This window comes from Fistularia commersonii, chromosome 17, assembly GCF_037954325.1.
Source record: "Fistularia commersonii isolate RoL2024-O1a breed Wild chromosome 17, RoL_Fcom_v1.0, whole genome shotgun sequence".
In the NCBI taxonomy this organism is placed as follows: domain Eukaryota; kingdom Metazoa; phylum Chordata; class Actinopteri; order Syngnathiformes; family Fistulariidae; genus Fistularia; species Fistularia commersonii.
In genome coordinates, this window is record NC_141300.1 from 1,737,409 (window position 1) to 1,751,934 (window position 14,526).

Sequence of the window (14,526 nt, forward strand, 5' to 3'; positions counted from 1 at the left end):
CTCAGCCGCATCACCAACATGGACAAGGTGCCGCTCACTTTCGACATCCCGGTGAGTCACACTGTGGAGAAGAAGGGGACCAGCACGGTAGCGATACCCAAAACGGGGTACGAAAAGCCACAATTTGCGAATGGATCGTAGATTCTCGGGCTAACGTGTCTGCTGGCACTGTTGTTCGAGCTTTCGCAAAGGCCGGCATCATTTCCGAGGAGCCGCACGGCCCGCAAAGTGACTCTGACAGCGAAGAGAGTGAACCTGGCATGTTTGATGGAGATTTAGCGCAGCTGTTCGATGGGGACTTCGATGGATTTGTCTGATGACGATTACCGGTAAAAAAAATGTGAATACCAAACTCGGTTTAGCTCCCGCTCTATTTTTAAATTCTCAAACTTGTATGCTTGTGTGTGTGTTGTTGTTGTTGTAAGCGGACGTAGTAGAGGAAACCATGAGAACGTTAAGGGGGGAGGCGTGGGCGCGGATTGTAAACCGGCGCCTTATAACCTTGTGCGCCTTCTGTGTGTGTTAAATACAGTAACGGCACACATAACCGAGACTGCGCCTTTTAGTGCGGTGCGCCTTAAGGTCGTGAAAATACGGTAAAATTGTTTTAGAAAATACAGGATCTCCTTTGCTGGCATGCATTCTTGGAGGAGACTGTTTCTCCAACACAATGTCGATGACTTAACAGACCGCCGTTCGGATCCGTTGACGGACGAGGACCTTGCCGAGATGATGAAGTCTGCCGGCGAGGAAGAGAAGCGACAAGAAGAGGACGAAATCTCACGCTCGAAAGACTTGACAAACGCCGCAAAAGCTCTGCAAAATATGTCCCACGATACGGTTCGGTTGGTGCGCTTTTGTAACTTGACGGACGGGGCTGTGACAGTTTATCAAACCATTTTCAACCGGGGGAAAAAAAAAAAGCAGAGGCAGCAACTACCTGAAGCCAGTAACCGATTTTAGAAGTCAGAATGGTTTAGTGTCCCCTGGTGTTTACTTTCCTGTGGGAAGCAGCCGCCGACCCCTGGCCTAGATGTTTGTGAAACGCGGGCCAGGTTAATGATTCCGACCAGAGGAGCGGGCGATGTTTGACAGAACGTGTGGACTTGGGACGGCGTGACCGGCGAGGACCGGCGGTCTTCCTGATAAACCGTCTCCGTCATTAATCCGGACGAAGATTCCCGGAGGAAGTCCGGCCACGGCTGGCGGGGCCAGGAACGGGGCTGACCTTTCTCCTTATCCAGCGGCGGCAGGATGCTGTTGTCCCGGCACACCTTGAAGTAGATCTCCTGCTCCACGCTCTCGGGGATGGCGCCCTGGGGGATGATGATGCTGACGCCGGTCTCGATGGAGCTCAGGACGCCTCCGTTACAGTTGAAGATCCCCCGGGCGGTGGCCACCACCGTGTGGCCCTCGTCTTCGTCGTCATCGTCCAGCGCGCCGGGGCTGCGGAGCAGAGGTCGGTCGTGAAGGAGTCCTCGCGGTCATCTCCGAGCCCGGGCGCACGCTAGGTGTCGGAGGAGGAGCGTGTACCTACCTGACAGGGATGGCCTTGGGGATGGCGTTGATGTTGTTGTGCTGGTACTTAGGCCTGTTGTCCATGGTACGGGTGAAGGTGTCCAGGCCGCTGTCGTGGTCCAGGGGCTGCGGCAACAGCTGAGGCTTCCCGCTGCTGTTGCCGAGCACGCCCGGCTTGCCCAGGAGCTCCGGCTTCACCTGCGTGTCGTTGGGCAGCAGGTTGTGGTTGAACTTGGGGCTCTCGAACTTGCGCTCAAACGGCCGGGCCGAACTGGTGTAGGGCTTGGGGACGTAGCGGTTGTAGGAGGCCGGGGCGCCGTGGGGCTTGGCGGGCCCGCCGTCGGTGCCGTTGACGGGGGGCTTGTCGGGGAGGCCCCTCGGGGGCAGGTAGCCTGCTGGCGGGGGCTCATCCCTGCTCACCGTCCTCAGAGCCGCTAGCTCTGGCTTTTGGTTGGGGGAGCTCGCCGGTTCCGGTACAGAGCCGCCTGCGGGAGGAAACATTTCGTTTAACGCCCACGTGACCACCGCTGTGCGCGAAGAGGCGCTCAAAGCCGGTCGGGGACAGTTTCACGGTTTTAAAGAGACGAGCGGCTTCAATCCGTCCACAAATGCCAAATTAAGGGCGTAGCCAGTAAGTTAAGGATAGATCTCTTATTGCATCTTCAAGGTCAATTCACTTACAGTCATTTCTAGACTACCTTTTTCCCACGCACCCAACGCTGCGCTTTAAAAAAAGATGCAGTTAATTGATGCATTTTTTTAAGCTAACGAGCTTCTACCACCAAAACATTTAGCCTTGTCACATCGTACCGACAAAATGAGCGTGAAATTCCGAGGCCTTTCAATTCCGACAGCGAAGAAGTCGTCTGGAAGGGTTTAAGCGCGAAGGAGTAGGACCGAGATATCCATCAGCTGGAGGAGGACAAAGCCGGAATCGAAAATTGTCTAGTTTATCATTCATCTTTTTCAGCTGTGTTATAGCCACTGTTTGGAAAAAAAACGCATTTCCAGCACGTATTTGTGGATTTTATCGTCATGTAGCTGATTGAAAGTAAAAAAAATGTTTCTGTGTAAATATGTCTCGTTACAACATGGACACCTGCGGCCAATATATGTACATGTGGATTTATTTCGCTATTTTTAGACAGTCGGGATTATATTCCGGTGCGCTCGATAGTATGGAAACCAGTTTCTGTACGTCCTCATTAATTATGTATTATGATTTTCTTATACATTATTTGTGTTATTTAAAATCATGTGCCCAAAACAAGGGGTCTGGAACTTATCAATAGCGATTCAACTGCTTTTAAGGGGAAAACTGAATTCGATATAGGAGCAAATTGAGTCGGGCGTTCGGTCAGAGAAGTGTTAAACTCCTAAGCCAAGGTACGGCTGTATCCGGTGAGGTCTTACCGTCACTGGGGCTGAGTTTGGGCAGTGTGCTGGGGGGGATGGCGGAGGCGGGGGGTCCGTACTGAGAGGACGGGCTGATCTGAGGCAGGGGTTCGTAGCGTTTCTCCACCGGACTCACCTTCTCCATTGACTCCACTCTGAAGCAGGCGGAGAGAAAGACGCTGAGCCGGTGCCGGGGTGCAGGGCGAGGCGTGGCGAGGCGAGGGGCGTACCTGCTGTACGGGTAGGACAGCTGAGCCGGTTTGGACAGGTCATGGAAGCGGTTGACGCCGGGCCCGGGCTGGCCCATGGCTTTGCTGTCGAAGCTGCGCCGGTCGAAGTAGGACAGCTGCTTCCTGTAGTACTCCTCGTCCTCGTCCGGGTCATAGTGATTAGATCGCAGCACGTCGTCCAGCGGCTTGGTGTGAGGCTTCTGCGGCTCGGGGGCCCTGCGGGGATAGGCCGGAGGGAAATGTCATAACAACTCTGTTGTAAAAGCATTCATTACAGCCTGATGATCAGTACTCACATTCGATTGGCTTATAAACGGTTATAGTGGACATGAAATGATGTGCAGAACATTTACAGTCACACTGCGTTTAGCGCTACGTGTAAATCTGCAGTTTTCTCACTGGAGTACAAGACGGTGAGAGCAATACTCCCCGAGGAGCATGTGAATTACCCGATGATCTGGAATTACCTTCTCGGCTCAGGAAGTTACGACTAACTCAGGTTTCCGTCCGGCCTGCGGTACCGGCTGCTCCCACTAGGTGGAGCTCGTGCTACGGCGGAGGCACCGGGAGAACCCGGAGGACCACGTACCGGTAGGCGGACTTGTCCTGCTCCAGGTTGCTGAGGGAGTTGGCTTTGAGGACCGGACCAGGTGTGCTCACAGGTTTGGGGACATCTGCGGGCTGAGGAGCAAACAGAAGGGCGTCTTCAGACAGAATTCGCCAGGATTACAGTTGCTCCCGTCACGCTGCTGCGGTACAATGGGCATCTTTCTCAGCGGTTTCTGATTGAAAGGATGTTTAGTAGAGAGAAGGCTAACCCCTGACAGATACCCGGCGCCCCGAGCACAAGTGGATTACCCTGAGTGCCGAGGACTCTCCTTCTTTAGCCCGGTCCATGGAAACGGAGCGCTTGTTCTCGAACATCTTCACCCTGTTGAGCACCGACTGCGGCTTCATGGCCGGGTCTTCGTCCAGGTCTTCCCGGGGCGGGGGCGGCAGAGGTTTGGGCTCGCCCGGGGAGGGCGCCGCCTCCGCTTTATGCTGAGGAACCGCCGGTTCAGAGTTCATCAAGGGTTCGTGGATCCCTGGCTTGTAGCCCCGGTTGGGCGGGCCGGGGACGTAGGTTGGCCTCAGACCGGGGTCGGCGTAATACTGCTTTGGGGGTTCCGGGGAGCGAGGCGAGTTAATGGGGAATCCGTGGGGTTCTGCCTCGTAAGGAGAACGGGGGTCGTAGCCCGCCGGAGGCGGGGGCGGCGGCTCGTCGTAGCGGACGGGCCCCGGCTTGTGGCGCGGTCTGCCGTCGTAGCCCAGCGGCGGGGCCTCGTCGTAACGCTGCTGAGGGGGGCTGTAGTCCCGGTCCTCGTATGGGGACCGGGCGGCGTAGTTCATGGGCTGCTGGTGGGCCGGCTGGTAACCCGTGGGCTGGGAGGATGAGGTCTGCTGGTCATAGGGGGGCCACTGGTCGTTGTAATGAGGCACTCTGTTGTCGTAGTGCAGGTGAGAGTCACTGTTGTGAGGCTTTGGTTCTGTGTAGCCGCCCCCGTCGTAACCGTAAGGCGGATGGTCGTATTCACGGTATGGCTGTTTGTCCTGGTACGGCGGCTGGTGGCTGTAGCTCAGCGACTGCTTCAGGCCGTGGTTAATTCGCACCGAGTCCTCCATGCTGTACAGATCTTTCTTGTACATCTGTGGACAGGTGAGAACGAGTCAGCAAATGGCGCTACGCCGCCTTCGCGGTCACTTCGACACACACACACACACACACGCACACGCATACACACACACGAGTGTCGGGGAGAGATATTATTCCTGTGGCAGATTAGGAGTGAGCAGGAGATTAAACCCGGAGAGATAACCCAAACCTGGAATGAGCAAACACCATTATCCAGAGTGTGATGTCATTCATCTAATCAAATACCGAGTCAAGGTGCAAGGTCACACAAGCAAACCCGAGTCCGTGGTTGGAGAACGGTCCTGAATGCCTGTTTGACAGGACGCCTTTCAAGAATGACGGCGATCCGTGGATCCGCAATTTCACAAGTCACATTTCTGAAAGGCCTCATCTCAAACATATGATGCGTAGCCTGTAGACAGCAAATCTACACACAGAACTTCCTATGGAAGAGGGTGCGTCTGCTCAGGACTACGGAACAGGAGGCACAGCGCAGTGTGTGCAGGTCCGTTGTTTTGTTTTGTTTGTTTGGTTTTTTTTTTCCATAGGGAGCATTGCTTGATGTGAATCTTTACCAAGAGTACTGTCTGCAGGTTAGCGTTCATCATGCAAACCAACATTCAGCGTGGATTCTAGTGCAACGTCGAAACTACTGGCACTACAACAGACAACACGTCTACCATTACGATGCCACTGTGAGTGCTAGCGTTTGTCGTCTACGGAGGAGAGTCGAAGCCGAGAGGAACCCCAAAGGAAAAAGAGGGAAAAAAAAACATTAGGAGCCATGCAAAGGAGGTAAAGAGGCAACGGTTAGGGCTGGCGGTGGATGTCTTCACTCTGGTCAAAGACCCAGATGTACCAGTCCTTCTGGTCTCCCAGCCCCGCTGTGGACGAGCGTGTCACACATTGTTTTTTTTTTTTTTTTTTTTTTCTCTGGGAGCCAGAGGCACACAGCGGGCTCAGTGAGTCACACAGTGTGGGCGAGTCATGCAGAGAGCGAGTGGAAAGCATGTGCGAGAAGACAGGCAGTTAAAAAAAAAAACGGCAGGCTGGAGGAGGGGGGGCGGGGGGCCCAGGCCCCGGTCCAAGTGGCTGGTGAAACAGCGGGTACCTTTGGTTCTGGACCGGGCGGTCCAGACGCGTGGGGTTCGTGTGGTGGCGGTAGGGGCTGATTAAGCTCAGGGGCAGGGCTGGGGCTGCTAAGTGAGTCAGCCTGCGGAGCTGCGGCTGCAGCAGGCGGCTCCTCTAGGTGCAAACCCTCTAGCTGTACAGGCTGCTCAACAGAAGGGGACGCTACCGCCGTCGGAGGCAACGAGGCCACGGGCAGAGCCTCATCTTGCTGTGAAGTATTGTTGAGAGACATTTACAAACACAGCCTTACCAAGGGCACACATATCACCGCTTCCCAAACCCCCGACACCGCCGCGTTCCCGGCGACACCAAATCGGTCTCGCTGCAGCCGGAGAAAGCATTTGCACACATGTGGTTTGAAGGAACAACGTAGCGGTAGCTTCTAAACATGGTCAAAGCTTAGCAAAGGACATATGATCTCCACAAAAGGAAACGGCACCCGCGACTTCCTTCCTGTGCGCCGCCTGCCCGACGGCCGTTGCGGACTTTACCTGCTGCGGGGAGGGCATCTTGAACCCGGTGGGGTCGATGCGATTGGCCGGGTCGGGCTGCGCCGGGTGCTGGTATCCGGGGTAGCCCGGGGTGTCCTGGATGACGGGCGGGTCTTCTCTGACGGGCTCGGAGGAGCGGGTGATGGCCGGCTCCGTGGGCAGACCCACCTCGTCGTTCAGGGTTTCGTCCAGCTCCTGGTCGGTGTAGGCCCCGCCCTCCGTGTCCGTGTCCTCGTAGTCGGAGGTGTGGCGGCTGTCGGTGCTGTACATGGAGTACTCGCTGCCCGGGGCGGACAGGTAGGACAGCCGGTCGTCGTGGATGTCCAGGTCGTCTTCTGTGGTCCCGTCCGCCTGAGGAGAGCGGAGAAGACCTTACCGCGGGAGGGAAACTCGGCAGAGAGAGGTGGCGCCGCGTTTTCCGACGGCGTTCCGACGGCCCTCTTACCTTGCCCTCCGACACCCACACCAGCTGGTTCTGCTGCTGCTGGATGATCTCCTTCAGGGCACCGTACCAGCCGTCGTTCATGTTGTTCAGATTGATGGTGGCTATGGGAGAAGGGACGGTAATTAACCAAGTGGACGCGGGCAAAGGAGGTCTCTCAACATTCTGTGTTCACTCACTGGTGAACAGGTGGTGGTTGTTCTTCCTCAGCTTGATGGCTCGCTCGTAGAGCTTCCTGGCGCTCTTCCTGGACTCTGGACACAATCTGGTCCTCATGTTCTTCACACCTTGCTTGTTGTCAGGGTTGAGGAAGACCACGATGGGGTACCACTGGGCGTAGTTCAACCTGTCCACGGCGTTGGGGGTGATGTCCAGCACGGCGTGTTTGTCCTTCACGGGGGGCGGAGGACGGAGAGGTGAGACATCTGCGCGGACGCCGCGTCCGATCTGGCTCAACGAGCCGCGCTCACCCTGTCGATGATCTGCTTGATGGTGTGAAGGCGGATGATTCCCGAGCTGCGCTGGTCCGTTCCCGCGTCCCTGGGCTCGCTCTCTGGAGGACACACACGGGGTTCATTTCGGCATCTTTGCGCGTTCGGGTCCGCGCCGAGCCAGCTGTTTCGTACGTACTTGCAAGCTCAAAAAGATCCGGCTCCTCCCTGGAGAGTTTTTCTCGCGCCACGTCGGCGATGGGCCCGAATATCACGACAGGCCTCAGGAAGCCAGCTGGAGGAATCCACATACAATGAGAGTCAGCGCGCCGCTTCAGGCCTCGTGGGCAACCGCGGCCCAAAACACAGCTTCCTCACCTTCTCTCAGAACAACCCTCTCGTACGCTGGGAACTTGGTCTGCACGGGCTGCGAGGAGAGGTCCTCCCTGCTCTTCCGGAGGTTCCTCTTGGAGCTGCGGAGGCCACGGAACCTCCAGAAGTCGGCCCTGTCACCCCCCGCCGTTTTGGGGAGGGTGTACTGCACGCTGGAGAGCTGCTCCGCTCTGCGAACACACAGCAGGAGGGGAAGTCGGCCTTGATGGAACGCCAGGTAATGGAGGTGTCACGTAGTTGGCAGCGGTTCACCCCGCCGCTGCCAGACAGCGAGGACGCTCAACGCTCCACGCTAACACGAATCACAGCAAATTTAATTCGAGAGCCGCGTGCGGCGTTTATCCGGCTCGCGATGCTTGGAGATGATTGACGGGCCGGGACGCGTCACCTGTTCTTGTTGGGGATAATCCCCCGCTCCACCTCCTGGTGGTTTTTGCCGATGCGGATGGCGAGCCAGGAGCCCAGCTTGCCGTTGTAGAGTGTGTCCACCACGCGGAACACCTCGCCCTTGTTGAAGCTCAGCCCGTAGGGAGACTCCTTCTCGTACTCAAAGTGGGTCCGGATGTAGAAGGAGTCGCCGACGTCCGACTCTACGATCCGTCGGTAGACTGCGTGGGACAGAGCGGCCAGTGAGGAGCAAAGCGACGGGGACTCTGCACGCCATTCCTTGCCCTTCACTTACCGTCCTTCTTCTTCTGGGCCAGAATGGTGACCTCCTCGCCCTTGGGGAGGTCCAGGAGGAAGAGCACGGCCTCCTCCCGGATGATGTTTGCAAAATCCACATTGTTTACCTGCAAATTTGTGAAATCAGTCGGTCACTCTTGTGCTCTTAATTTGACAGCCGCGCTGCTATCTGGGACGGCGGAGTGCAAGGAGGGAGCTTATTTTAAACCTGGCGGAGAACAAAAGATTGTAAATCTCTCCTCAACATCCAGGTTTACATCACCCTTCCTGTTTGCAATGTTGCCAGGGAAACCGCGTTTTTGGTTGTTTTTTTTTAACTGCGCCGCGAGCACTCCGGCCATTCCTCAAAGACAAGGGGAGGAGGTGCTAACAGGGAAATATACGGCCGCGAGGAAGCGGGACAAACACGGAAAGGAAGCCGTTGTTTTGTGCAGGCCATCACTAGGAGACCCGCCTGGAGGTGCAGGAATTCGGCAGCGGGTATTGTGTGCGCGAACGTCAACAAAAGGGAAGCCGGTGACGCACACCTAAGAAAGCCCGGCATGTTGACACACACATGCAGACGGCAGCTGTTAAAAAAAAAAAAAAAAACGGACAAAAACCCACGGTTGCGCCGCTCTCGTGATCAAACTCCCGTCATCCACTTCTTCACAGAGTTGCGGGTGATTTCCAAAACGCTTGACTGAAAAATGTGGGACAGGACCTACCCTGAGAATTTGGTCCCCCTCCTCCAGGCCCTCCTTGGCTGCGGGGCTGTCCTCCAGCACGCCGGCGACAAAGATGCCCACGTCGTTCCCCCCGGCGAGCCGCAGCCCCACGCTTTCACCCTTTTTGAACTTCACCAGCTTCATGCTCGGCCTGAGGACAAACACACAACCGTCAGCCTGAGGTGGCCTTGGGACGGCCATCTAGGTTTGTCCTCCGAGAACGTTAACCCTTTGGTGAACCGTGAAGGCTCTAAGGAAACCGGTCACCCTGAAGACCACCGCGGCGGATCCCGGCATCGCAGGAGAGCAGGCGTCGCCATGTGAACCGCATATGGAAATTCCTCTCTCCTGATGACCACTAACGCCACACGGTCAAATGTGTGTGCTTGGCGTGGGCTTATTTTTACCGTAGGATACTGTCGTCATGGGCAGCGCTTGGCACGGGGGCATCAGAGGGGCTGACAGGCAGGTCTACATCTGGCTGCCCGGGCTGAGCGTACACCGGCTTAGGCTCTGCGCACACGCACACACACACACACACACACACACACATACACGATTGATATCTTGGCATGCTGCATGCACATGTTTAGAGACAGGCAGGTCTACATCTGGCAACGAAAATCCACTAATTAAAAAGCAGCACTGCATACAACATGTACAACAAGTAATAGTGACTGATCTCACACACAGACACACACACACACAGACACACACACACACACACACACTGTCTGAAGGCACACAGTGTCCTGAGCAGGAGGACAAACAGAGCGGCAGCAGAGGGCTGCAGGCTGCGGAGGAACGTCAGACTCCATCAGCTCATACGGTTTATTTTCACGGGGCTGGAGGCCAGTGCAGCCGGGCTCAGCAGGCGACTCAACTTCTCTTGTTGATGTTGTTGTGCTCATAGAAGAAGGGCAGAGAGAAAAAAAAAAAAAAAAAAAAAAACAAGAACCATTCGCCACAGAAGTCCAGATACACCTTCTCCCACACACACTTAAGAGATGTGACCTTGCTGCTGACCTGGAAGCGGTGGGAGCTGTTTCTCCTCTCTGGCCATGGCGGCCTCCTTGGGCTTGGGCAGGGGAACCTCCTCCGGGAGCTTCGCTGGTGTCGAAGCCGCCTTTGACATCCGCTCGTCGTCACGACTTCTGTGGCTGTGGGCGAAGAGAGACATTTAGCAATTTCCTTTGGGCCGTGGGACGCACAAGATAGCCAATAGGGTGTTCTGGAGGTGTGGACTATACGAGGGCTACAAGGGCCGGTCATGACAGGTTCTCTTCCTCTCCGAGGTGGACTAAGAGCCGCTCGGGAAACAAGGAAAAAGAGCATCTCGTCTCCGAGAGCGGCGTCTCGAAGGTCACGACTTTCTAGTTTTTAGACATTCTCCAAAGGCGGGGAGAGAAGTCTGTCCTCCGAGTCAGTCCAAATGGGAGCTTCTGGCAAAACACCAGGAAACATGGAAGACCACGGCGTCTGAGGCGATCCATGTCGCGGCTGAGAGGACAGACCCGCACATTGTTGATCAATTATCCGCAGATAGGGTCCTGGCGTGTGAACATGGGACTCCAAAAAGCAGGGTTTGTGAGCGTAATAGTGAATCAAAGGGGGATCATCCGGCTCAAAGCACAGTGATGTCCATCCAGACCAGAAGGACGGAGGACTGGCCAACACGCCGAGGAGACCCGGAGGTCACGTGAGCGCCGTCACAACAAGCCGTGGCACTACATGACTGGATGGAGAGCGACTCCCGCCAAGTCAGGACAGCCCGGCGATACCTTCTCCTGCCAACGACGGGTTTGCAAATATGGCCGCTCTCCATCAACATCAACCTTTCTAACAACCTGCGTTCTAGGTTTTCTACCTCCTACTGCTACATCTACTCACACTCCGGGAGCGTCCAGTGACTTACGGTATTCTCCAACTGGTGATGGGTGGAGGGGACACAATAAAGAGAAATGAGAGGTTATTAAGCATGTCTTCTCCAACTACAGTCATACCTTAGACCATACCTGGGCATTTTAAGGCCCGTTTTGCTTTTTTTAGCCAGCCCGCCAAACTATTTTCTTTGTAGTATTTTCAATCCATATTGAGTTTAGAAACTCGTTTTTTTCCTTTTGGTTACTTATGTATGGATGATTACATACAAAATAATGTCGGTACATTTATAATAGAGAAGTACAGAGAAGGCCAGAGAGAGCTGGATTGTGTTTTTGTAGACCTAGAAAAAGCATACGACAGGGTGCCAAGAGGAGCTCTGGTATTGTATGAGGAAGTCTGGAGTGGCAGAGAAGTATGTTGATCTGGTGCAGGACATGTATGCTAGCTGTGCGACAGTGGTACGGTGTGCTGTAGGGGTAACAGAGAAGATCAAGGTGGAGGTGGGACTCCATCAGGGATCAGCTCTGAGCCCCTTCTTGTTCGCAATGGTGATGGACAGGCTGACAGATGAGGTTGGACAGGAATCTCTATGGACCATGATGTTTGTAGATTACATTGTGATCTGTAGTGAAAGCAGAAAACAGGTGGAGGAAAATCTAGAGAGGTGGAGGTATGCTCTGGAAAGGAGAGGAATGACAGTTAGTCGCAGCAAGACAGAATATATGTGTGTGAATGAGAGGAACTCGGGTGGAACGGTGCGGCTACAGGGAGTGGAGATCAAGAAGCTGGAGGATTTCAGGTACTTTGGGTCAACAGTCCGGAGCAACGGTGAGTGTGGAAAAGAGGTGAAGAGACGGGTCCAAGCAGGTTCAAATGTGTGGAGAAAAGTGTCAGGGGTTCTATGTGATAGAAGACTATCAGCCAGAATGAAAGGAAAGGTGTACAAGACAGTGGTGAGACCAGCGTTGCTGTATGGCCTAGAAACCGTTACAATGACGAAAAGACAGCAGGCAGAACTAGAGGTTGCAGAGATGAAGATGTTGAAGTTCTCTTTGAGAGTGACCAGGATGGATAGGATCAGGAATGAGTCCATCAGAGGAACAGCACATGTTAGATGTTTTGGATAGAAGGTCAGAGAAGCCAGACTGAGATGGTTCGGTCATGTACAAAGGAGGGAGAGAGAATATATTGGTAGACGGATGCTGGAATTGGAGCTGCCAGGCAAGAGGTCTCGAGCACAACCAAAGAGAAGATTTATGGCCGTAGTGAGAGAGGATATGAAGTTAGTTGGTATGAGAGAGGAGGATACAGAGACTAGGGTTAGATGGAGAAAGTTGATTCGCTGTGGCGACCCCTGAAGGGAAAAGCCGAAAAAAGAGTAAGAATGTCGGTACATATATACGAACGATTTTAAAGTTGAAACAAAATGCCAAAAAATGTAAATATTTAAATTGCAATTTTCATTTTGTTCAATTTACATGATAGGCCCGCCAGCCAAAATAATTGCCCACCCCTGCCTTAGACCCTAGGACATGGCTTGAACTGGTTCTGTGACTGAGCCCATAACTTGATTTGCTTGTATATCAAGTTAAACGTCCCTGTTAGAATCAACTGAAATGCTGTTCATCCGTTCCAGAACCCGTTTTTGAGACCTGTATTTAATAACTAGGTTTTATTGAGCGTATTTACCTTGAAGATTTTTCCGTTTCGTTTATCCTCAACTTAAGCTCCTAGCTCCACCCTTAATGCGACAATGTGCTGCTAAATGTAACCTTGCTCCACTTTTGTCTAAACTCCCTGTATGGACAGAGTGAGGCCGCTTCTCTTTTTAAAACCATCAAACCGTGCCCCTACCGGCTTCGAAAAACTCTTTCCACGCCTCACCCATCCACATTTCTGGCGTCCGCTGCCCCATAAATATCCCCTGCCTTCTCACAGACGATGCTCTCCGTCACCGTATCTCACCAACAAGGACATGAAAGATACAAATCTACTGAGCGACAGCACTGGGAAGTCACGGTTCCACTGGATCCTCATTTGGCGCGATTCACCCTGACACTACCAGCAGAACTCCGCCGGCATCACAAAAGAAAACGCTTTGAAAGTTTTTCATTATTTTTTCCAAGTTTGAGCGAGAGGAGAAACAAGTCCGGCCAGTTGAGGTGAATCATTGACGAGGTAGTTTGAAACAAGGTCACCGTGTAGGAAGTGCTGAGCGGGTGGACGGCCGGTATTAACCCAAACATAAAATCAATAGTCCTTCACAGCCCCTCCCGGGACGACCGGCCTGTCCGGATGACGGCTCAGGACTGATGACAAGTTCACTCATGGGTGATGCGACGCCCCCTGTGGCGGGGACGGGTCACTGCAGGGGAGGCGTCTCATCGGTGCAGCGCGTTGTAAAAAGAGGAGAGCGTCACGTGATTTGGACGGAGACGGGAAGTTAGTGCATCCGTGATGATGATCACTCGCGAAGACCGACAGCTGTTTGCCAACGCCTGAGCCCGCTGGCGCCGCAAAGACGGCGGACAGTCCTACCTGCCGTTGCTGATTTGCGGCGGCGAGTGCCTGGAGTGGTCCGAGGGCTCGGACCGTCTGTCCGGAGAGCGGGAGCGGCTGCTGCGATGTCGGTCGTGCGATCGATTGGAATGGTCGGACGTCAGAGAGTGGATATCTGAAATGTCTGATGGAGGCGAAGCAAAGGCTGGTTTTAGGGTCATGGCGGGGCACAGCTCGCACACGGACGCTTTCAGCCTAAGGGCCTCACCATCGCGGTCGGAGGCGTTGGCTGACGGAATGCTGTCGTCGAGGTCGGGGATGTTCAGCAGGGTGGCCCTCTCGTCCCGCTGGACCACCATTTTTAGCTTCCCCTTTGACCTCTCTATCAGCTTCTTAGCATCTATCAGGGAGAGGTTCTCTGTCACTGTGCCATTGATCTGGAAAATGGGGAAGGGGGGAATTAGCCATAAAAGGACAAGGGAACATTCTCCACCACCAGAACGGTGACATTCGCAAAGCCCGACAGCGGACGCCTTGTCTCTGGATCGGCACCGTGGTCCCACGGAAATTAACGGCAACACTGATCGTCTTTGTCCGGCCGACATCAAATGAGAGGGGCAATCAAATGATAGTCCGGACCAGAAGAGAGCCGTCATACATCAAAGTCTGATAAATGAATGGGCCGCATTGAATGTTTATTTGGGGAGGAGGGAGGAGGTTCAGGACCTTCTGAGACACAATAACGTATGACAAACCGTTGACTCTGAGGCTCGTTGCGCTACGCTACGCCCGTTATGCGACACCAATACAGGAGGAAATTGTGTATTTTCATGCAACTACTAAAATGCTTGGTTACCTTGAGGACCACGTCTCCTTCCTGGATGTTTCCGTCCCTGGCTGCCAGGCTCTCGGGGGAGATGTCCTTCACAAAGATGTGGCTGGCCAGGCGCAGGCCATATTCTGCTTACAAAGTGCACAGCGGCAACAAAGACAACGTGAGCACGCAGTTCATGTGACGACAAACGCGCTGACCACTTTACTGGCAGATG

General features: G+C 54.3%; 1 protein-coding gene across 14 annotated transcripts in view; it reads right to left on the reverse strand.

Moving 5' to 3' along the window:
* The window catches only part of tjp1b (tight junction protein 1b), a 49,791-nt gene that overhangs the window by 3,853 nt on the left and 31,412 nt on the right, over positions 1–14,526 (reverse strand). For 6 of the 14 annotated variants that reach the window (XM_086162823.1, XM_086162822.1, XM_086162818.1 and 3 more), the window contains 22 exons: positions 14,334–14,440; positions 13,746–13,914; positions 13,517–13,661; positions 11,010–11,021; positions 10,121–10,254; positions 9,502–9,607; positions 9,095–9,245; positions 8,386–8,494; positions 8,092–8,311; positions 7,689–7,873; positions 7,510–7,605; positions 7,350–7,432; positions 7,059–7,269; positions 6,883–6,983; positions 6,438–6,788; positions 5,927–6,154; positions 4,002–4,829; positions 3,733–3,824; positions 3,144–3,359; positions 2,932–3,068; positions 1,538–2,003; positions 1,229–1,446 (listed from right to left, as the gene is read on the reverse strand). In XM_086162823.1, the coding sequence (XP_086018949.1) occupies positions 1,229–1,446; positions 1,538–2,003; positions 2,932–3,068; positions 3,144–3,359; positions 3,733–3,824; positions 4,002–4,829; positions 5,927–6,154; positions 6,438–6,788; positions 6,883–6,983; positions 7,059–7,269; positions 7,350–7,432; positions 7,510–7,605; positions 7,689–7,873; positions 8,092–8,311; positions 8,386–8,494; positions 9,095–9,245; positions 9,502–9,607; positions 10,121–10,254; positions 11,010–11,021; positions 13,517–13,661; positions 13,746–13,914; positions 14,334–14,440 (4,365 nt within the window). The remainder of the gene's footprint in view (positions 1–1,228; positions 1,447–1,537; positions 2,004–2,931; positions 3,069–3,143; positions 3,360–3,732; positions 3,825–4,001; positions 4,830–5,926; positions 6,155–6,437; positions 6,789–6,882; positions 6,984–7,058; positions 7,270–7,349; positions 7,433–7,509; positions 7,606–7,688; positions 7,874–8,091; positions 8,312–8,385; positions 8,495–9,094; positions 9,246–9,501; positions 9,608–10,120; positions 10,255–11,009; positions 11,022–13,516; positions 13,662–13,745; positions 13,915–14,333; positions 14,441–14,526) is intronic. The other 8 variants (XM_086162821.1, XM_086162831.1, XM_086162832.1 and 5 more) reach the window with 5 other exon arrangements.